The sequence below is a fragment of the Xenopus tropicalis genome, chromosome 3 (genome assembly GCF_000004195.4).
Source record: "Xenopus tropicalis strain Nigerian chromosome 3, UCB_Xtro_10.0, whole genome shotgun sequence".
Classification (NCBI taxonomy): Eukaryota; Metazoa; Chordata; class Amphibia; order Anura; family Pipidae; genus Xenopus; species Xenopus tropicalis.
In genome coordinates, this window is record NC_030679.2 from 4,755,399 (window position 1) to 4,777,393 (window position 21,995).

Here is a 21,995-nt window from a genome sequence, read left to right on the forward strand (position 1 = left end):
ACAAAGGGCTGGAGTGACTAAATGCTTCAAAATATCCCAAGGCAAATATCTCTGCATTTTATGGAGAACAAACAGACCTGGTATGTAGCTGTATTTGACTCTTACCCTGCAGCGGGGTCGAACTCAGCCTTGCAAACAATATATGGGGGTGACCATTCACAAGGCTCAGCCAATCAGCAAGTCTCCTGTGTTGTTGCTGGAACCTGCACTGTAGGTGGGTTGGGGGCAGGGCTGCCATCAGAAATCACAGGGCCCCTCACAACAAAATTTTCTGGGCCCCCCTCCCACAGGGCCCCTCCTCCAATGGCTCCTCAAATCAGTACAAAGGACACATAAGACAGTGCCCTAATTGCCCCCATACACAGGCCCCCCCTAACTCAATGCTGGCCAGTGCCCCCATCAGACAGTGCCCCAATTATCCCTATACATAGGGCCCCCAATTGCCCCCATGCACAGGGCCCCCTAACTCAATGCTGGCCAGTGCCCCCATCAGACAGTGCCCCAATTATCCCTATACAAAGGGCCCCCAATTGCCCCCATGCACAGGGCCCCCCTAACTCAATGCTGGCCAGTGCCCCCATCAGACAGTGCCCCAATTATCCCTATACAAAGGGCCCCCAATTGCCCCCATGCACAGGGCCCCCTAACTCAATGCTGGCCAGTGCCCCCATCAGACAGTGCCCCAATTATCCCTATACAAAGGGCCCCTAATTGCCCCCATGCACAGGGCCCCCCTAACTCAATGCTGGCCAGTGCCCCCATCAGACCAATCAGTTTCTACTACTGAGACAGGGCCCGTAATAGATTAAAGGGGCCCCCTTAAAAAGTACAGATTGCCCGGGCCCGGGATGACTGTCCCCCCTGTGCCCCCCGATGGTGGCCCTGGTTGGGGGGCACTGGGTTATTTTACTCTGCCTGCAGTTTGCTTACACTAGGAATTAAGGGTGCTTTTCCAGACAGGGGGCTTTTGGGAAATCTTTGCTAACTCTATGAGGCTACAACTGTATTTTTTTTGTTACTTTTTATTACTTATCTTTCTATTCAGCCCCTCCCCTATTTCTATATCAGTTACTCTCCCAAACCACTCCCTGGGTAACTAAGATAAACTGAACCCTAGCAACCAGATAACGGCTGAAATTCCAAACTGGAGAGCCGCAGAACAAAAAAAAGTCTGAATAGCACTCTCTACATTGTACTTGAAGTTTACTCAAAGGTGAAAGGCCACTTTAATCACACAAGTCCCACTGTGGCTGAAGTGCATATTAGGGAGCAGCATGGTAGCGCCCCATACAGTTCCATGGAGCAGTAACAGTATCAGCCGGGAGTTGGTTCCGGACTAGGAAAATGAACATGATGGAAGCTTCCTCCAAAGATGCTTTCCTACAAGGGGCCCCCTCTGTGCCTCCTACTTCTGATAGTTCTGACTTCCGATAGTTCTGACTCATGACTTCTTCTGTGCTTTCCTTTTATCCAAGTCCTGCTGGATCTCGGGAGGAAAGCCCTCTCGGTGCTGCGTGACACAAGGCAGGCAGAAGCGCTTGGAATAGAACAGGCTGCATTCCTAGGGCGGAAGGGAGATCAGAGGCTCAGCAACCCTCACACTTCTTGTTCTTGCCCAAATGCCACTTATAAAGCTCTTGGGCATCGTAACAATAAAGGGCAATGAGCCCCGGGCACGGCAAGCTTAGGCTCTTTATTATTGTGTAACTCACTTGCACCAATTATGGTTTAGGGCAGGGTGATAGTGGAAAACATCTGTAGGGCTTGTATGGGTGGGGAATAAGTCTGTGGTTTATGGGGTGTTACCTTCTGTAATTGCCTGGGGTGATACATGCTATAAATATGATCTTAATAAAAGTCAGATGATGGGAAAATACAACTTAAAAGAATAATAAATCACGGTTTGCAAAAGCAGCTCTGTTATATTTCTGCTCCAGAATCAGAGAATTTAAAGGGAGAGTGCTACTGCTTAGATTTTCTGCAAGCTGCCATGTCTTCTAGCCCCACCCACTGTATGAGTTACAGACTCTGTGCCCCACCCCCTGTAAACATCCATAACAATGTTCTAGTCCCACCCACTGTATGAGTTACAGACTCTGTGCCCCACCCCCTGTAAACATCCATAAGAGTGTTCTAGCCCCACCCACTGTATGAGTTACAGACTCTGGGCCCCACCCCCTGTAAACATCCATAACAATGTTCTAGTCCCACCCACTGTATGAGTTACAGACTCTGTGCCCCACCCCCTGTAAACATCCATAACAATGTTCTAGCCCCCACCCACTGTATGAGTTACAGACTCTGTGCCCCACCCCCTGTAAACATCCATAACTGTTCTACTGTATGAGTTACAGTAGCCCCACCCACTGTATGAGTTACAGACTCTGTGCCCCACCCCCTGTAAACATCCATAACAATGTTCTAGTCCCACCCACTGTATGAGTTACACTGTATGAGTTACAGACTCTGTGCCCCACCCCTGCCCCACCCCCTGTAAACTTCCACAAGTGTTCCCACCCACTGTAAACATCCATAACAATGTTCTAGTCCCACCCACTGTATGAGTTACAGACTCTGTGCCCCACCCCCTGTAAACATCCATAAGAGTGTTCTAGCCCCACCCACTGTATGAGTTACAGACTCTGTGCCCCACCCCCTGTAAACATCCATAAGAGTGTTCTAGCCCCACCCACTGTATGAGTTACAGACTCTGTGCCCCACCCCCTGTAAACTTCCATGAGCGTTCTAGTCCCACCCCCTGCTTAAGGTACAGACCCCCCCCACCCCCTGTAAACTGCCATAAATGTTCTATTCCCACCCATGCTTGAGTTACCAACTCCCGGCGCCCTTTATATATTCTCCTTACCGTGCCAACGCAGACTGATTTCTTACACAGACTACAGGGGGATCCAAGGATCAGAAACTTCTCTTTTTCAGGAGTAAAAGGATCCTTTGTGACAAAGCATTCCTCCAGGAGTCTGGAAATATATAGATTTACTCATGTGGGGGTGTATAAGATCCAGCAACACAGCCATGAAATATCACATAAAATGGCTGACTGCTGGCAAACATTCCTATTGATAATGAGACATATGGAAATCTGGAATTTAAGAAATAAAATCTGTAACATATCCCCAGACTGCATGTATAGGGAAGGTATCCAGAGATATGGATATGCCCTATGTTGGGCAGTCGAAATGACTGTGATTTACTGCAGGTTGCTTCTCAGTGACAGTAATTGCAACTTGAGTGACTGAGTTTTTTGCAGTGTATAGACATAAACACACCATAAAGGGACATATTTAGTGAGGGGAAAACAGGTCATTTGTATGGGGATTTTACTGTTCTCCTCTGGCCAACTGTCTCCTTTGATAAAAACTTAGGAAAGCATTATGGCCTTCTGCCCAGCTCCCCCCCCCCGTATTACTTACACGACTGACTGTGAATTTGGGGGCCTCTGACCATAGTACGTGTATGGGACGGACAATCTGCACAGCTCGCACTCAAACAGTCCTTTAGGTTGAGGTTCGTCCAAATCCATCTGAAAAGGGATAAAGTAGTAGCGCCATTAGCCACCATTTCCAGCACGACAGAAAAGCAATTTGATAACAAATGTTACACAATAAAATATAGCCATATCCCCCCTGCAAGGGGTACCATAATCCTGGGGAGCCCCACCCGCTGCGCCATTTTCCCCACTGATTGCAAAATGTGTACTTGTGGTATTATGTAGCAGGGCCAGAACTAGGGCTAGGCAGAAAAGGCAGATGCGTAAGGCGCAACGATTGGGGGGGAGCCAGGCAGGAGCCTCTCCTGTCATTGCCCCCAGCGCTTGTCATTACGCAGTAGGGGCAATGATCCATTGCATCGCGAACCGCCCCCCCCAACCCCCACGGCTGCGCCTGTGCGCCAAAGCACACGGGAAGGGGGGGGCGAGGTGGCCGACCGGGTTGCCTAGGGCTTGGGCATCCCGTTATGTAGTTTCAGATGAGTGGACGCTGCCATAGTGGGTTTTGCAGTAAGGAATGGAAAGCCCGGTTTTTCAGGTTTGAAGTTGGTGCGTCCCTAATAGTGACACTGTTGCCCCCCATGGAGGGACCAAGCAAACCTGCAGGGTAACTACTAAAATGCCAGTATTATTTCAGTGTGTGAACCTAATATCACATATTGCTTCCATAATTCACACACATACATAATACATGATATTTATTTGTCTCCTCATAGCAAGGGCTTTGACTGGGAAGAAACTCTCACACCAGTAGAATAATAGAAAGGGCGGGAAAAGACGTGCAATTGTGTGCGCATGCGCAGTGTCTTCCCATCGCCGCGCAGTGAACGCTCGCTAGGTGGCGCTAGTCTTTGGGACAGATGCGTATTCAAAAAGCATGCGAAAAAGAACATGCGACTTGCCCCCTCCGCATCCCTAAACAGAAGCCGGGGCTTCTCCTAAACCTTCCTACAGAAAACTCGCACTCCTCATTCACCCCTGCTGGAAATCTCCCCTCCCTAGCCATTATGCAGCATAAGCCCCTCCTACCTGGCCGCCGCTCCTTCCAGCTCAATCACACACAACGTTAGGGCTCCTCCTACCACTGGGCGGGGTCTGTCAAACACGGAAGCTAAGCTCTGTCAGATCCGTACTTTGAACTGCAGCTGTGGGTGTACCAAGATGGCGCCGCTCTGCCTGAGAGACTGTAAGGTGCGTGATTGCTTCACCTTAGCGCTGCCTGACACCTAGCGGGGCACAGAGAGATTCTTAGCTAAGGCTGTTACGGGCTAGTATCAGTCCCAGGCAGCAGTATAGCGCCTGTCAGGTACTTACCCCTGCCTAATGCCCCAGGAGACAAAGATTTACATTAGTTTAACCCAATGGGGCAGATAGGTACCCTCTTGGGAGATCATTAGCCTTGCCTGGCACCCAAAGTGCAGACTCCTCCCCTTCCTGCACCCCCATTGTACAGAGAATAATACCTACCCCTGAATAGCACCCCTAGGGGACAGAGATATATCTACCCTTATCTGGCACCCAAAGTGCAGACTCCTCCCCTTCCTGCACCCCCATTGTACAGAGAATAATACCTACCCCTGAGTAGCACCCCTGGGGGGCAGAGATATATCTACCCTTATCTGGCACCCAAAGTGCAAACTCCTCCCCTTCCTGCACCCCCATTGTACAGAGAATAATACCAACCCCTGAGTAGCACCCCAGGGGGCAGAGATATATCTATCCTTATCTGGCACCCAAAGTGCAAACTCCTCCCCTTCCTGCACCCCCATTGTACAGAGAATAATACCAACCCCTGAATAGCACCCCTGGGGGCAGAGATATATCTACCCTTATCTGGCACCCAAAGTGCAGACTCCTCCCCTTCCTGCACCCCCATTGTACAGAGAATAACACCTACCCCTGAATAGCACCCCTGGGGGACAGATGTATATCTATCCTTATCTGGCACCCAAAGTGCAGACTCCTCCCCTTCCTGGACCCCCATTGTACAGAGAATAATACCAACCCCTGAGTAGCACCCCTGGGGGCAGAGATATATCTACCCTTATCTGGCACCCAAAGTGCAGACTCCTCCCCTTCCTGCACCCCCATTGTACAGAGAATAATACTACCCCTGAATAGCACCCCAGGGGGACAGAGATATATCTATCCTTATAGAAAACCACTTACCCCCGCCTGTAATTACTGAGGGTTAATCCTTTTTACCCCCAGACTCCATGTTCTGCTCTCACAATGATTAACTCTGCTATTTGGCAATAAAACTACATAATATAATGGGGCTCCACACTCTTATAACCCCCCAATATATATTCTGTATAAGCAGCACCTTCCTAACACTCTTAACCCTTTCTGTTCCAGGCTTGGCAAGACGCAGGCTTAACCCTTTCCACCACGAGCAATGAGGTTTGCAAACTTTTCGACGCCACCTTGACTCAGGTAAAGAGGATTGTCCTTTTATATTGCCCTTTAAAGGGTAAGTGAAACACACTTGTAATAAGGAATATAGTCAGTGCTCCTTTTTTAGTTTATTGCAACACCAAACTGCAGGCTGTTCCTTCCCTGTGTTGCATAACCCTTGCATTGCCGGGCAGCTGTACAGGACCGGATGCCACAGGGCTGTTACATGAACGGGGTTAATACAAGGGGGGGTTAATACAGTTCATTGTGGAGCGGTGATCACAAGTTTGTTGCCCCTACTAGTTTGCTGGGCAAAATGGTATTTTTGCCCTTATTAATTTAGTTGGCATTCTCTGTACTTTTTTTAGTAATAACTGTACACAGCCTATGTGGAGCATTGAAAGCGATTGTTCACCTTAAAATTAATCTTTAGCGTGACGTAGAAAGCGATATTCTGAAGCAATTTGCAATTGGTCTTCATTTTTTGCTATGTGTGTTTTTTTTATATATGCCCCCTACATATATTACTGGATATCAACCCCCATATGTAATAAAAGGCACTAGGTTTCCCCAGTAGTAGTAGCCCATAGCAACCAATAAGCTGTTGGCTTTTAAACAGTAACTAGTAAATGCTGCCTGCTGATTGGTTGCTATGGGTTACTGCACCTGGGCAAACTTAGTGCCTTTTATTACATAACACCCCCCCCCCCCAAATCTAGCACTTAGCATCTTCACTCTTCACTTTGAATTTTCAGCAGCTATCTAGTTGCTAGGGTGCAAATTACCTTAGCAACCAAGCAGTGGTGCGAGTGAGACATTGCAATATAAATAGGAGAAAGAAAAGTAATCAAATATCATAACAAAATAGCAGTCTCACAGAGCAATAGGTATTTTTTTGGCTTGTGGGGTCACTGACCCCCCATGGAAAGAGTTGGAAGACAATTCAGAAACTATAACAAATTGAAAAAAAAATGAAGACCAATTGGAAAGTTGCTAAGAACTGGCCATTCTATAACATACCCTTTAAGCCACGCATCCATTTTGTTTTCTCAGTATGCTACATGGAAAAACGACTGCACCCTGGGGGGAATCGACGGTTGCCTTTCTCGAATTAAAGATACCGACCCAAACTTTGGTAGGTACTGGCGCCGCTATTAATTCTTTTTAAAGATAAACTGCCAGCTTTGCGCTATTGTTATTTGTCCCGTGTAGTTATGGGCCACGTGGCTGCCAACGGTTTGGAACTGATTGGGACAGGACGCTCTCCGCGGGTGGACAAGGAGCTGGCCAATGCCGTGAGGGTAATGTCGGACCTTTCCAAGTCCCAGGCGCTGACCGAAAGGGAGATGCTTCACGTAGCGGCGGTTGAAACGTTTGCCAATGGGTAATCAAATATAGTTTTGCCCTATTCCCAAAAGCAACATGGTGTCATAAATATTCAGTAAGGAGGTCAGTAACCCCTAGCAACCAATCAAATTGATGCATTCATTATTCTACCTGCAGCTAGCTGGAAAAAGCCACTTGCTGATTGGTTGCAAATGGATGTTGACAAATGAGCCCCAGTATCTTTTCTAAATATAAACCCTTTTTTTTTTTTGGTCTAGAAATCTGCCCAAAGCGGCCGATTTGTGGGAACGGATCTTGCAGAACCACCCGATGGACCTTCTGGCTCTGAAATTCGCTCACGACTGTTATTTCTATCTCGGAGAACAAAGGCAGATGAGAGATTCGGTAGCCAGGGTGCTTCCATACTGGAAACCCGGAACTCCACTGAGCAGGTCAGACTGGGTCTCTAATGTCTCTGCAGCCAAACGGCCAATTCTAAGCAACTTTTCAGTTGGTCTTTATTATTTATAGTTTTTAGAATTTACCTTCTCCTATTGCTCACTCTATTTCAGCAGCTGTCTGATTGCTTGGGTTTTAATTACCCTAGCAACCAGGCAGGGGTTTAAATGAGAAACATAAAAAGATAATTAATAAAAAGTAACAATAACAATAAAATTGCACAGAGCAATAGGTTTTGGCTGCCGGGGTCGGTGACCCCCATTTGAAATCTAGCAAGAGGAAGGCAAATCATTTAAAAGCTGTGCAAAGAAATAATAAAAACCAACTGCAAAGTCGCTAGGAATTGGGTATTCTATAACATATTAAGTTGAACCACCCCTACTTTAGCAACACCCTGGTTGCTATAGTAGTTTGGACCCTAGCAACCAGATAGCTGCTGAAACTTCAAAGTGAAGATGCTAAGTGCTAGATTTGGGGGGTTATGTAATAAAAGGCACTAAGTTTACCCAGGTGCAGTAACCTATAGCAACCAATCAGCAGGCAGCATTTACTTGTTACTGTTTAAAAGCCAATTGGTTTCTATGGATTACTGCTACTAGGGAAACCTAGTGCCTTTTATTACATATTGGGGGTTGATATCCAGTAATCTATGTAGGGGCAGAATAATGATTTTAACTTGTCCCTCTTTGCCTAGTTATGTCAAGGGCATGTACTCCTTTGGGCTACTGGAAACTAACTTTTATGACCAGGCTCTGAAGGTGGCCAAAGAGGTAAAAACCAATATATACGCCTAACTACTTGCTTTGTAATCTCCTGTTCCATTGATCCTTACTGTCCTCTTCCAATCACGTCTGTCGATTTATTTATAACACAAGGACTGCATCTGATAACCTAGGACAGGGCTGTCCCACTGAGGGCCCCGCAGCAAGAGGTGGCCCTTCCAAGAGATTTTAATGCCCCCCCAGAGTCCTCAGGACCTCTTTGCATCATCATTTTATTATAACGTGTCCCTAGATCATATTTGGGGGCAATGGAATAAAAGGAACTAAGTTTGCCCAGGACCAGCAACCAATCAGCAGGTAGCTTTTACGGATCACCTGTTTAAAAGCAAACATCTTATTGGTTGCTATGGGTTACTGCTCCGGGGCAAAGTTATAGTATAGTGAATAATTCCCGGACTATATGAAAACACTTGGACAGCACTGTTCTAGATCAATGGGGTCCCTGGGAGTGGGTTGTGGCCCCCCAGCTTTTTATTCTTTTACTTGTAAAACAGAGGTGACCATTAACCAAATCTTTCTTCGTGCCTTTAGGCTCTGGCCGTCGACCAGACTGACTCTTGGTCTGTACATACCGTCGCCCACGTACACGAGATGAGAGCGGATCTGGACTCGGGGTTGGCTTTTATGCAGGAAACTGAAAATAACTGGAAGGTTATTCTTCTGACTCTTTCCAGTTTTCAAATGGGGGTCACTGACCCCGGCAGCCAAATCCTATTGCTCTGTGAGGCTCCAGTTTTATTGTTACTGTTACTTTTTGTAATTTTCTTTTCTATTCTGTCCCTCCCCTATGCCTATACCAGCCTCTCATTTAAACTGCTCCCTCATTGCTAAGGTAACTTGGACCCTAGCAACCAAATAGCTGCTAAAAACTCAAAACTGGAGAGCTGCTGAACTGAAAATGAAATAACTAAAAAATGACAAATAATAAACAATGAAGACCAATTGCAAATTGTCTCAGAATATCACTCTCTACATCATACTAAAAGTTAACTCAAATGTGTTAAAGACACACAGAGCAAAATGAGATTGTGACAGGTTGAAATAGATATGCGGCATGTTCTGGGTTAATAGTGAACGATGTACAGTAATTTCTTAGTCTAAAGTGTTTTATTTTATATTGTCTTACAGGGGAGTGACATGCTTGCCTGCCATGTCTACTGGCACTGGGCTCTGTACTTCATTGAAAAGGTTGGTCTCTTCCCTTCACATCATTTTAATGGGTATGTAGGCTGCAGGCTGAGTTATACAGGGAACTCTGGGTATCACTCATGTATTATAAGGGATAATGTACCCCCTACTGTAAATAATAAGGATATTAGCAGTCACTGAGGGGTTCTGTGCCCCCCATATAAAGGCACAAGGCTGCAGGCTGAGTTATACAGGGAACTCTGGGTATCACTCATGTATTATAAGGGATAATGTACCCCCTACTGTAAATAATAAGGATATTAGCAGTCACTGAGGGGTTCTGTGCCCCCCATATAAAGGCACAAGGCTGCAGGCTGAGTTATACAGGGAACTCTGGGTATCACTCATGTATTATAAGGGATAATGTACCCCCTACTGTAAATGATAAGGATATTAGCAGTCACTGAGGGGTTCTGTGCCCCCCATATAAAGGCACAAGGCTGCAGGCTGAGTTATACAGGGAACTCTGAGTATCACTCATGTATTATAAGGGATAATGTACCCCCTACTGTAAATGATAAGGATATTAGCAGTCACTGAGGGGTTCTGTGCCCCCCATATAAAGGCACAAGGCTGCAGGCTGAGTTATACAGGGAACTCTGGGTATCACTCATGTATTATAAGGGATAATGTACCCCCTACTGTAAATAATAAGGATATTAGCAGTCACTGAGGGGTTCTGTGCCCCCCATATAAAGGCACAAGGCTGCAGGCTGAGTTATACAGGGAACTCTGGGTATCACTCATGTATTATAAGGGATAATGTACCCCCTACTGTAAATAATAAGGATATTAGCAGTCACTGAGGGGTTCTGTGCCCCCCATATAAAGGCACAAGGCTGCAGGCTGAGTTATACAGGGAACTCTGAGTATCACTCATGTATTATAAGGGATAATGTACCCCCTACTGTAAATGATAAGGATATTAGCAGTCACTGAGGGGTTCTGTGCCCCCCATATAAAGGCACAAGGCTGCAGGCTGAGTTATACAGGGAACTCTGAGTATCACTCATGTATTATAAGGGATAATGTACCCCCTACTGTAAATGATAAGGATATTAGCAGTCACTGAGGGGTTCTGTGCCCATATAAAGGCACAAGGCTGCAGGGCATTGGAACACAATACAGTTGAACGCTCTCTGTTTCAGGGTGACTATGAAGCTGCCCTGACACTGTATGATAATCACGTAAGTGCAAATCATATTTTTATTCATTACAGATGATTAAGGCCCCGGCACAAGTCTCTGCTTTTTCTGCAAAAAAGTGTGTGTGTGTGTGTGTGTGTATTCTTACTGAGTAAATGAAGAATATTACCTGGTAAAACAAATTGAGAAAATAAGAGTTAACATTTCTGTGCTCTGTTTCCTAGATTGCTCCTCAGTGCTTTGCCAGTGGCACCATGTTGGATGTTGTGGACAATTCATCTATGTTGTACCGACTGCAGCTGGAAGGTGAAAATCCCAATGTGTTTTGTATCTGTTTTGGCAAATATGTAGTGCAGATCTGTATTCTGTCACAGTGGCACAGATCCTATCTGATCCCCCCATTGTAAGCAGCAGTCCTGCCCTGCTTTATGGCTGAGATTCTAGCTATCTGTATAACAGAGCATTCTGTCACAGTGGCACAGATCCTATCTGATCCCCCCCATTGTAAGCAGCAGTCCTGCCCTGCTTTATGGCTGAGATTCTAGCTATCTGTATAACAGAGCATTCTGTCACAGTGGCACAGATCCTATCTGATCCCCCCATTGTAAGCAGCAGTCCTGCCCTGCTTTATGGCTGAGATTCTAGCTATCTGTATAACAGAGCATTCTGTCACAGTGGCACAGATCCTATCTGATCCCCCCATTGTAAGCAGCAGTCCTGCCCTGCTTTATGGCTGAGATTCTAGCTATCTGTATAACAGAGCATTCTGTCACAGTGGCACAGATCCTATCTGATCCCCCCATTGTAAGCAGCAGTCCTGCCCTGCTTTATGGCTGAGATTCTAGCTATCTGTATAACAGAGCATTCTGTCACAGTGGCACAGATCCTATCTGATCCCCCCATTGTAAGCAGCAGTCCTGCCCTGCTTTATGGCTGAGATTCTAGCTATCTGTATAACAGGGATCTCTGGATGCTCCCGTTAATCTGTATCTGTTATGTTCAGGGGTGAATGTGGGAGATCGGTGGAAGAATCTGCTGCAGATCACAAAGAGCCACACACAAGATCACATGCTTATTTTCAATGACCTTCATTTCCTAATGTCATCATTGGGCTCAAAGGACGAGGATATGACCCGAGAGCTCGTGGAATCAATGCAGGAACTGTCCAAGTCAGTAGCGCAGCCCATAGGCATCACCTCTGCTGCTGATTGGTTAGGTGGGAGATTTAATGTTTTTTTTTTTTAATAGATCTCCCGGTGAGAACCAGCAACACGGTTTGATTAATCACCTTGGCACCCCACTGTGCCGGGCTCTCATAGAGTATGACCGGGGGCACTATGACAAGGCGGCAGACTTGATGTATCCAATCCGGTACCAGATATTGGGAATAGGAGGAAGTGACGCTCAGGTAAATAGTTCTTATTATGTGCCCAACTGCTCCCCCCCAGAGACCCACCCCTAAGCCTGTACATGTGAGTAACCCCAATAGTGTATAATAAGGATGTATTCTATTTTTTTTCAGAGAGATCTGTTTAACCAAGTTCTGATCCGAGCAGCCATAAACAGCAGTTCCAAATACCATCAAAATCTTGCCAGGTAAGGGGAGTGGGCGGGTTTGGGTCAGGTCACCACCAGGGGTCCCAGTAAGGACCCAAGACCCCTATCCCAGTCTCACTGGCACCCTGAAACTCCATTCTACACCCCCATGCATCAAGTGTGGGGTGGGGCCCTGTGAGTCTTATGTTACACCACTGGTAGTAGAACCTTTAAAGGGGTCGTTCACCATTGAGTTAACCTTTTAGGATGATGTAGAGTGTGATACTGAGACAATTTGCAATTGGTCTTCTCTTTTTATTCATTTTAGTTTTTTCAATTATTTCAGTTTTTGCTTGACAGCTCTCCAGTTTGTACTTTGAGCAGCTATCCGGTTGCTATGGTCCTAATTACCTTAGTAACCAGGGAGTGGTTCGAAAGAGAGACAGGAGAAGGACCTGAATAGAATAACAAGTTACAAAAAGTAACAATAACAATAAAACTGGAGCCTCACAGAGCAATAGGGTTTGCCTGCCGGGGTCAGTGACCCCCATTTGAAAGCTGCAAAGAGTCAGAAGAAGAAGGGAAATCATTCAAAAACTATAAAAAATAATAAAGACCAATTGAAAAGTTGCTTAGAAAGGGCCATTCTGTAACATACTAAAAGTTAACTGCTATTGGGAGGCCGTGGATCAGGAAGGAGGCCTGTGCAAGGGCTCTATCTTGACTAAGTGGGTTTAGTTGCCCTTTAAATCAGATCTATTACTGTTGCCTGTTTTCCTCATGTAATTATGGGTACCGGTTCTTGTGTGACAGGTGCCTGCTAACGGAGAGGGATATGGGGAGACCCAACTCTCCCCTGACTCAAAGGCTCATAAAGAAGTGCTCGGCGGGTCCCGGGATCCTCGGATAAACTCTCTGATTCGCTACGATGTTTCACATCTAATACAATGTAAGGCCTGTGCCAGCGGGGCAGATTCCTGGCCTATACGTTTATCGGCCGCCCGAGAACCCGCCCCATGGGGCTCTAGCCTATCAGAGTTTGGCTTTACATTCAACCAATCAAATGCCTTAATCCATATTTGCTTTCCCTTTAATACGACCAGATCCAGTTCTCAGGCGGCAGTTAGCGGGACTGGAGAATAAATAGTGTATAGGGGGAAACTTCTGTCTCAGGGGTATTCACTTTTATATAATCAAAGGCAGATATTGCTTTGCTTAATGTGAAAAAATGTATTATTTCCCCTTTAATAAAACCTGCCTCTGATCCAATCAGGGTACAAGACGGATAAAGCTGGACTCCTTATGTGTTTCTGACCAATCAAATCCTTAACAAATGACAGCCCTGCAGCAAGTTTATAGGTCACGTGACATAAACAACCAGTCGCAAGAAAGCGGCTACACCACACCATTTTATTAACCCTTCAGGAGCCCCAGGTTGCCTTTAACTGGCAAATGTGCCCAATCAAGCACTGGCACCCCTAGGCTACGGTCACAACTTGCCCTGAACAGCCCCGTGGTCTTTATACACTGACGTCTCTCATGAATGTGTAACAAGATCGCCCCCTGCTGTTCTACTTGGGCACTGATGCTTCTCTGCCCATTTCTATGGCTCAAGGTGACAGGCGCAGGAGAAAGGAGCAGATAAGCGTCAGAAGGCACCTACTGTCTCAGTAACTGAAGCTTCTCCAACTTTTCCCTTCCTAGCCAGAGAGAACAGTAGGGGGCAGTCTTGTCTCAGTCACACACACAGACTTGGGGACAATACGTTACTTTTTTAAAATTGGGTACTTTCCTAGACACACCTCCCCTCAGTATGTTATGTAGCTGCTACTGAAAGAAGTTATACTCGCTATATCGCTGGTTCCGACTCCTGAAACAACATCATTAGAAACCTGCTGAGTAACGGGCCTGGGGGAGAACTGACTTCCGTTGCATTGTTTCAGGAGTCGGAACCAGCGTTACCCTTTACACAAAATTATAACTGGCTCTACAGCAGACTTGCCCCAAGCAGGGGCAAGGAGTAGGAGAAACAATAGGTTAGCTGAAAGCAGTTCTAATAAAATCCAAGTCCGGCTTGGGACTCCTCCAGTTACATGGGAGTAGGAGAAACAATAGGTTAGCTGAAAGCAGTTCTAATGAAATCCAAGTCCGGCTTGGGACTCCTCCAGTTACATGGGAGTAGGAGAAACAATAGGTTAGCTGAAAGCAGTTCTAATGTATAGCGCTGGCTGAAAGCTCAGACTCAGGCACACTTTACTGCTGTGCTGCAAGTTGGAGTGATATCCCCCCCTCACCCCCAGCAGCCGATCAGCAGAACAATGGGAAGGGGGCAAGATAGCAGCTCCCAGTAGGTATCAGAATAGCACTCAATAGTAAGAAATCCAAGTCCGGCTTGGGACTCCTCCAGTTACATGGGAGTAGGAGAAACAATAGGTTAGCTGAAAGCAGTTCTAATGAAATCCAAGTCCGGGTTGGGACTCCTCCAGTTACATGGGAGTAGGAGAAACAATAGGTTAGCTGAAAGCAGTTCTAATGTGTAGCGCTGGCTGAAAGCTCAGACTCAGGCACACTTTACTGCTGCGCTGCAAGTTGGTGTGATATCCCCCCCCCCCCTCAGCAGCCGATCAGCAGAACAATGGGAAGGGAGCAAGATAGCAGCTCCCAGTAGGTATCAGAATAGCACTCAATAGTAAGAAATCCAAGTCCGGCTTGGGACTCCTCCAGTTACATGGGAGTAGGAGAAACAATAGGTTAGCTGAAAGCAGTTCTAATGGGTAGCGCTGGCTGAAAGCTCAGACTCAGGCACACTTTACTGCTGCGCTGCAAGTTGGAGTGATATCCCCCCTCCCCTCACCCCCAGCAGCCGATCAGCAGAACAATGGGAAGGGAGCAAGATAGCAGCTCCCAGTAGGTATCAGAATAGCACTCAATAGTAAGAAATCCAAGTCCGGCTTGGGACTCCTCCAGTTACATGGGAGTAGGAGAAACAATAGGTTAGCTGAAAGCAGTTCTAATGAAATCCAAGTCCGGGTTGGGACTCCTCCAGTTACATGGGAGTAGGAGAAACAATAGGTTAGCTGAAAGCAGTTCTAATGTGTAGCGCTGGCTGAAAGCTCAGACTCAGGCACACTTTACTGCTGTGCTGCAAGTTGGAGTGATATCCCCCCCTCACCCCCAGCAGCCGATCAGCAGAACAATGGGAAGGGGGCAAGATAGCAGCTCCCAGTAGGTATCAGAATAGCACTCAATAGTAAGAAATCCAAGTCCGGCTTGGGACTCCTCCAGTTACATGGGAGTAGGAGAAACAATAGGTTAGCTGAAAGCAGTTCTAATGAAATCCAAGTCCGGGTTGGGACTCCTCCAGTTACATGGGAGTAGGAGAAACAATAGGTTAGCTGAAAGCAGTTCTAATGTGTAGCGCTGGCTGAAAGCTCAGACTCAGGCACACTTTACTGCTGCGCTGCAAGTTGGAGTGATATCCCCCCCCTTACCCCCAGCAGCCGATCAGCAGAACAATGGGAAGGGAGCAAGATAGCAGCTCCCAGTAGGTATCAGAATAGCACTCAATAGTAAGAAATCCAAGTCCGGCTTGGGACTCCTCCAGTTACATGGGAGTAGGAGAAACAATAGGTTAGCTGAAAGCAGTTCTAATGTGTAGCGCTGGCTGAAAGCTCAGACTCAGGCACACTTTACTGCTGTGCTGCAAGTTGGAGCGATATCCCCCCCTCCCCCCCAGCAGCCGATCAGCAGAACAATGGGAAGGGAGCAAGATAGCAGCTCCCAGTAGGTATCAGAATAGCACTCAATAGTAAGAAATCCAAGTCTGGCTTGGGACTCCTCCAGTTACATGGGAGTAGGAGAAACAATAGGTTAGCTGAAAGCAGTTCTAATGTGTAGCGCTGGCTGAAAGCTCAGACTCAGGCACAAGGCACTGAGATGGCGCCTACACACCAATATTACAGCTACAAATACATTTGTTGATTGAAGAATAAAAGGTTAAATGGCAGAGGGAATTATTAGCTGTGTGATAGAGTCAGTTAGAGATAAATATAATGGCGGTATCGCTTTAAGGACAATGAACCCGGAAGCGAATGCTGAGGCACTTACCCTGACAGGAATATTCCTCACACACTTCGCGCTTTGCCCGTGTTTACGTTCTGTTACGTTTGTGACGTAGTTCCGTGCGTGCGTTCCTTCCCTGGGCCAATGGTAGGCGTTACCCAGCGTGCCTTGCGCTCCTGGCAATATGGCGGCGCCCATGATGCTCGCCCTGCGCGGTGTCCCCTGCCTGTGCCGCCCGGTTTCCCGCCGCCTTTCCCACTCCGCTGCTTTCCTGGAAGCCGCCGCCCGGCGGGGGTTGTTCAAGGACGTGTTCCCGGCAGAGAGCGGCCCCACACGGCTGTACGAGCTGCTGGGCTCCGGCCCCCAGACGGCCTACTGCGGCTTTGACCCTACGGCGGACTCGCTGCACGTCGGGAACCTGCTGGCCGTACTGGGGCTCATTCACTTCCACCGGGCCGGGCACAATGTCATCGCGGTTATCGGGGGAGCGACGGGCCGCCTGGGGGATCCGAGCGGGCGGGGGCGGGAGAGGGAAGCGCTGAGGCCGGAGGCGCTGGCGGGGAATATCCGGGGGATCCGGGGCTGCCTGGAGCGGCTGTTCGGTAACTGTGAGGCGCTGGTTCCGGGGGGGCGGCCCGGCGGGACCGTCACTATCCTGGATAACGAGCAGTGGTACCGGCACCGGGGGGCGGCCGACTTCCTGGCTTCGGTGGGGAGGCATTTCCGGATGGGCCCCATGCTGAGCCGGCACAGCGCCCAGAGCCGCCTGGGGAGCCCGGAGGGAATGAGTCTCAGCGAGTTTCTCTATCCGCTCTTCCAGGCCTACGATTTCTACTATCTGCACCGGAACCGGAACTGCACCATCCAACTGGGCGGAACCGACCAACTGGGCAACATCATGTCTGGGCACGACTTCATCCAAAGGTACCGGTACCGGGGGGGCTCCCTATACCGGCACCGGGGGGGCTCCCTATACCGGCACCGGGGGGGCTCCCTATACCGGCACCGGGGGGGCTCCCTATACCGGCACCGGGGGGGCTCCCTATACCGGCATCGGGGGGGCTCTATACACCGGCATCGGGGGGGCTCTATACACCGGCACCGGGGGGGGGCTCTATACACCGGCACCGGGGGGGCTCCCTATACCGGCACCGGGGGGGCTCTATACACCGGCACCGGGGGGGCTCCCTATACCGGCATCGGGGGGGCTCTATACACCGGCATCGGGGGGGGCTCTATACACCGGCACCGGGGGGGCTCCCTATACCGGCACCGGGGGGGCTCCCTATACCGGCACCGGGGGGGCTCTATACACCGGCACCGGGGGGGCTCTATACACCGGCACCGGGGGGGCTCTATACACCGGCATCGGGGGGGCTCCCTATACCGGCACCGGGGGGGCTCCCTATACCGGCACCGGGGGGGCTCCCTATACCGGCACCGGGGGGGCTCTATACACCGGCATCGGGGGGGGCTCTATACACCGGCACCCCGGGCACTTGGGCGGCTACTGGGCATTACCCCGGGCACTTGGGCGGCTACCGGGCATTACCCTGGGCACTTGGGCATTACCCTGGGCACTTGGGCATTACCCCGGGCACTTGGGCATTACCCCGGGCACTTGGGCATTACCCCGGGCATTACCCTGGGCACTTGGGCATTACCCTGGGCACTTGGGCGGCTACTGGGCATTACCCCGGGCACTTGGGCATTACCCCGGGCACTTGGGCGGCTACCGGGCATTACCCCGGGCACTTGGGCATTACCCCGGGCACTTGGGCATTACCCCGGGCACTTGGGCATTACCCCGGGCACTTGGGCATTACCCCGGGCACTTGGGCGGCTACTGGGCATTACCCCGGGCACTTGGGCGGCTACTGGGCATTACCCCGGGCACTTGGGCGGCTACCGGGCATTACCCCGGGCACTTGGGCATTACCCCGGGCACTTGGGCATTACCCCGGGCACTTGGGCATTACCCTGGGCACTTGGGCATTACCCCGGGCATTACCCTGGGCACTTGGGCATTACCCTGGGCACTTGGGCATTACCCTGGGCACTTGGGCATTACCCTGGGCACTTGGGCATTACCCTGGGCACTTGGGCATTACCCTGGGCACTTGGGCGGCTGCCAGGCATTACCCCGGGCACCTTACTGACTGCAGTTATTATATCTCAGAGTCACCGGAGAGGAGGTGTTTGGGGTCACCGTGCCCCTCGTTACCAACACCGCGGGGGACAAGCTGGGCAAGTCGGCGGGCAATGCCATCTGGCTGAACAGGGACAGGACGTCGCCCTTTGAGCTTTACCAGTTCTTTGTGCGGCAGCCGGACAGCGCGGTGGGAAGGTAACGCCTCTCTCCCCGGGGCACTCACTTAAAGGGGAAATTAACCTTAATAGTAATTTGTAGTTTTAATCAACAGGTTCCTGAAGCTCTTCACCTTCATTCCTCTGCCCGAGATCGAGCGCATCATGGAGCAGCACCAAGCGGAACCCGAGAGGCGCCTCCCCCAGAAACGGCTCGCCGCCGAGGTCACCAAGATTGTCCATGGCAACGGCGGCCTGGAGTCGGCTAAACGGTACGTTATACTCCTGTCTGACCATGGGAAAGAGAGCAGCCCAAGAGCAGGAAGTACAGAGAATCAGAGCTCTGTACCTGGGTAAGTACTGGGGGGAGATTGGATTCACTTACCCAGGGGGAGGTTCCTGTCTGACCATGGGAAAGAGAGCAGCCCAAGAGCAGGAAGTACAGAGAATCAGAGCTCTGTACCTGGGTAAGTACTGGGGGGAGATTGGATTCACTTACCCAGGGGGAGGTTCCTGTCTGACCATGGGAAAGAGAGCAGCCCAGGAGCAGGAAGTACAGAGAATCAGAGCTCTGTACCTGGGTAAGTACTGGGGGGAGATTGGATTCACTTACCCAGGGGGGGTTCCTGCCTGACCATGGGAAAGAGAGCAGCCCAGGAGCAGGAAGTACAGAGAATCAGAGCTCTGTACCTGGGTAAGTACTGGGGGAGATTGGATTCACTTACCCAGGGGGGTTCCTGTCTGACCATGGGAAAGAGAGCAGCCCAGGAGCAGGAAGTACAGAGAATCAGAGCTCTGTACCTGGGTAAGTACTGGGGGGAGATTGGATTCACTTACCCAGGGGGGGGTTCCTGTCTGACCATGGGAAAGAGAGCAGCCCAGGAGCAGGAAGTACAGAGAATCAGAGCTCTGTACCTGGGTAAGTACTGGGGGGAGATTGGATTCACTTACCCAGGGGAGGTTCCTGTCTGACCATGGGAAAGAGAGCAGCCCAGGAGCAGGAAGTACAGAGAATCAGAGCTCTGTACCTGGGTAAGTACTGGGGGGAGATTGGATTCACTTACCCAGGGGAAGGTTCCTGTCTGACCATGGGAAAGAGAGCAGCCCAGGAGCAGGAAGTACAGAGAATCAGAGCTCTGTACGTGGGTAAGTACTGGGGGGAGATTGGATTCACTTACCCAGGGGGGGGTTCCTGTCTGACCATGGGAAAGAGAGCAGCCCAGGAGCAGGAAGTACAGAGAATCAGAGCTCTGTACCTGGGTAAGTACTGGGGGGAGATTGGATTCACTTACCCAGGGGGGGGTTCCTGTCTGACCATGGGAAAGAGAGCAGCCCAGGAGCAGGAAGTACAGAGAATCAGAGCTCTGTACCTGGGTAAGTACTGGGGGGAGATTGGATTCACTTACCCAGGGGGAGGTTCCTGTCTGACCATGGGAAAGAGAGCAGCCCAGGAGCAGGAAGTACAGAGAATCAGAGCTCTGTACCTGGGTAAGTACTGGGGGGAGATTGGATTCACTTACCCAGGGGGAGGTTCCTGTCTGACCATGGGAAAGAGAGCAGCCCAGGAGCAGGAAGTACAGAGAATCAGAGCTCTGTACCTGGGTAAGTACTGGGGGAGATTGGATTCACTTACCCAGGGGGAGGTTCCTGTCTGACCATGGGAAAGAGAGCAGCCCAGGAGCAGGAAGTACAGAGAATCAGAGCTCTGTACCTGGGTAAGTACTGGGGGGAGATTGGATTCACTTACCCAGGGGGAGGTTCCTGCCTGACCATGGGAAAGAGAGCAGCCCAGGAGCAGGAAGTACAGAGAATCAGAGCTCTGTACCTGGGTAAGTACTGGGGGAGATTGGATTCACTTACCCAGGGGGAGGTTCCTGCCTGACCATGGGAAAGAGAGCAGCCCAGGAGCAGGAAGTACAGAGAATCAGAGCTCTGTACCTGGGTAAGTACTGGGGGGAGATTGGATTCACTTACCCAGGGGGGGGTTCCTGTCTGACCATGGGAAAGAGAGCAGCCCAGGAGCAGGAAGTACAGAGAATCAGAGCTCTGTACGTGGGTAAGTACTGGGGGGAGATTGGATTCACTTACCCAGGGGGAGGTTCCTGCCTGACCATGGGAAGGAGAGCAGCCCAGGGGCAGGAAGGAGTCATGTGGTTCTGTGCCATACAGATGTACCCAGGCTCTGTACCAGAGCAGTGTGGAGGCGCTGGATAAGATGTCGGACCGGGAGCTGCAGGAACTCTTTAGGGAGGCGCCATTTACGGAAGTCCTGCTGGAACCCGGCACCAGGGTTATGGATCTTTGCCTGAAGGTTTCTGCCGTTCCAGAGGGCGCCCGGGGGTAAGTGCCACTTGTATTAGGGAATGGGTCACATGATGGGAGTCAGGATTCTCCAGGGGTTAAAGGGGAACTAAAGCAAAGATATAACAGTTGGGGGCGGTGCTTGTTGTTACAGGTATGAGATGATCAGCAGCGGGGGGCTCAGCATCAACCACAGGAAAGTGACCAACCCGGACGAGGTTCTGGTACCGGGACAGCACATCCTCCAGAATGGGCTCTCGCTGCTCCGAGTGGGGAAAAAGAACTTCTACGTTGTCAAGTGGCTTCACCTGTGATTGTGTCTGTCTGTATCTTATTCTCCCTGCGTAATAAAGTGTAAATATGGCACGGAGACTCCCCGTGTGTCCTACTGCATAGGGATCCCCTGTACTAAGCACAATCCAGCAGGAACAGCCCCCTAAGTTTGCCCATAGCCTGTACAGAGAGATACCATAAAACTATGGCACATAGGGATTCCCCTGTACTAAGCACAATCCAGCAGGAACAGCCCCCTAAGTTTGCCCATAGCCTGTACAGAGAGATACCATAAATCTATGGCACATAGGGATTCCCCTGTACTAAGCACAATTCAGCAGGAACAGCCCCCTAAGTTTGCTCATAGCCTTTACAGAGAGATACCATAAAACTATGGCACATAGGGATCCCCCTGTACTAAGCACAATTCAGCAGGAACAGCCCCCTAAGTTTGCTCATAGCCTGTACAGAGAGATACCATAAAACTATGGCACATAGGGATTCCCCTGTACTAAGCACAATTCAGCAGGAACAGCCCCCTAAGTTTGCCCATAGCCTGTACAGAGAGATACCATAAAACTATGACACATAGGGATTCCCCTGTACTAAGCACAATTCAGCAGGAACAGCCCCTAAGTTTGCTCATAGCCTGTACAGAGAGATACCATAAAACTATGGCACATAGGGATTCCCCTGTACTAAGCACAATTC

The 21,995-nt window shown here is 49.6% G+C and overlaps 3 protein-coding genes across 4 annotated transcripts; 2 read left to right on the plus strand and 1 right to left on the minus strand.

The window, feature by feature from the left end:
- Positions 1-1,186: 1,186 nt before the first annotated feature.
- cdpf1 (cysteine rich, DPF motif domain containing 1) lies at positions 1,187-16,670 on the minus strand. 2 transcript variants are annotated; one of them, XM_002942287.4, is made up of 4 exons: positions 16,449-16,670; positions 3,432-3,541; positions 2,867-2,978; positions 1,187-1,561 (listed from the first exon to the last, which is right to left on the minus strand). In XM_002942287.4, exons 1-4 carry the CDS (start codon positions 16,599-16,601, stop codon positions 1,442-1,444), a joined length of 495 nt encoding a protein of 164 aa, XP_002942333.1. In that variant the 5' UTR covers positions 16,602-16,670; the 3' UTR covers positions 1,187-1,441. The 2 variants fall into 2 exon arrangements, with proteins under 2 accessions (XP_002942333.1, XP_012813610.1); XM_012958156.2 differs by lacking the exon at positions 16,449-16,670 and adding an exon at positions 4,538-4,627.
- ttc38 (tetratricopeptide repeat domain 38) lies at positions 4,641-13,631 on the plus strand. The gene is given in 14 exon segments (NM_001004945.1): positions 4,641-4,699; positions 5,867-5,944; positions 6,959-7,040; positions 7,118-7,289; positions 7,510-7,683; positions 8,385-8,460; positions 9,004-9,123; positions 9,601-9,660; positions 10,809-10,847; positions 11,030-11,111; positions 11,809-11,974; positions 12,054-12,213; positions 12,328-12,401; positions 13,155-13,631. Coding segments are annotated over 14 exon segments (1,410 nt in total). The 5' UTR covers positions 4,641-4,669; the 3' UTR covers positions 13,252-13,631.
- On the plus strand, positions 16,564-21,377 carry yars2 (tyrosyl-tRNA synthetase 2). Its single transcript, XM_002942288.5, has 5 exons — positions 16,564-17,327; positions 18,583-18,750; positions 18,827-18,982; positions 20,880-21,050; positions 21,166-21,377. Exons 1-5 carry the CDS (start codon positions 16,588-16,590, stop codon positions 21,323-21,325), a joined length of 1,395 nt encoding a protein of 464 aa, XP_002942334.3. The 5' UTR covers positions 16,564-16,587; the 3' UTR covers positions 21,326-21,377.
- Positions 21,378-21,995: the final 618 nt, after the last annotated feature.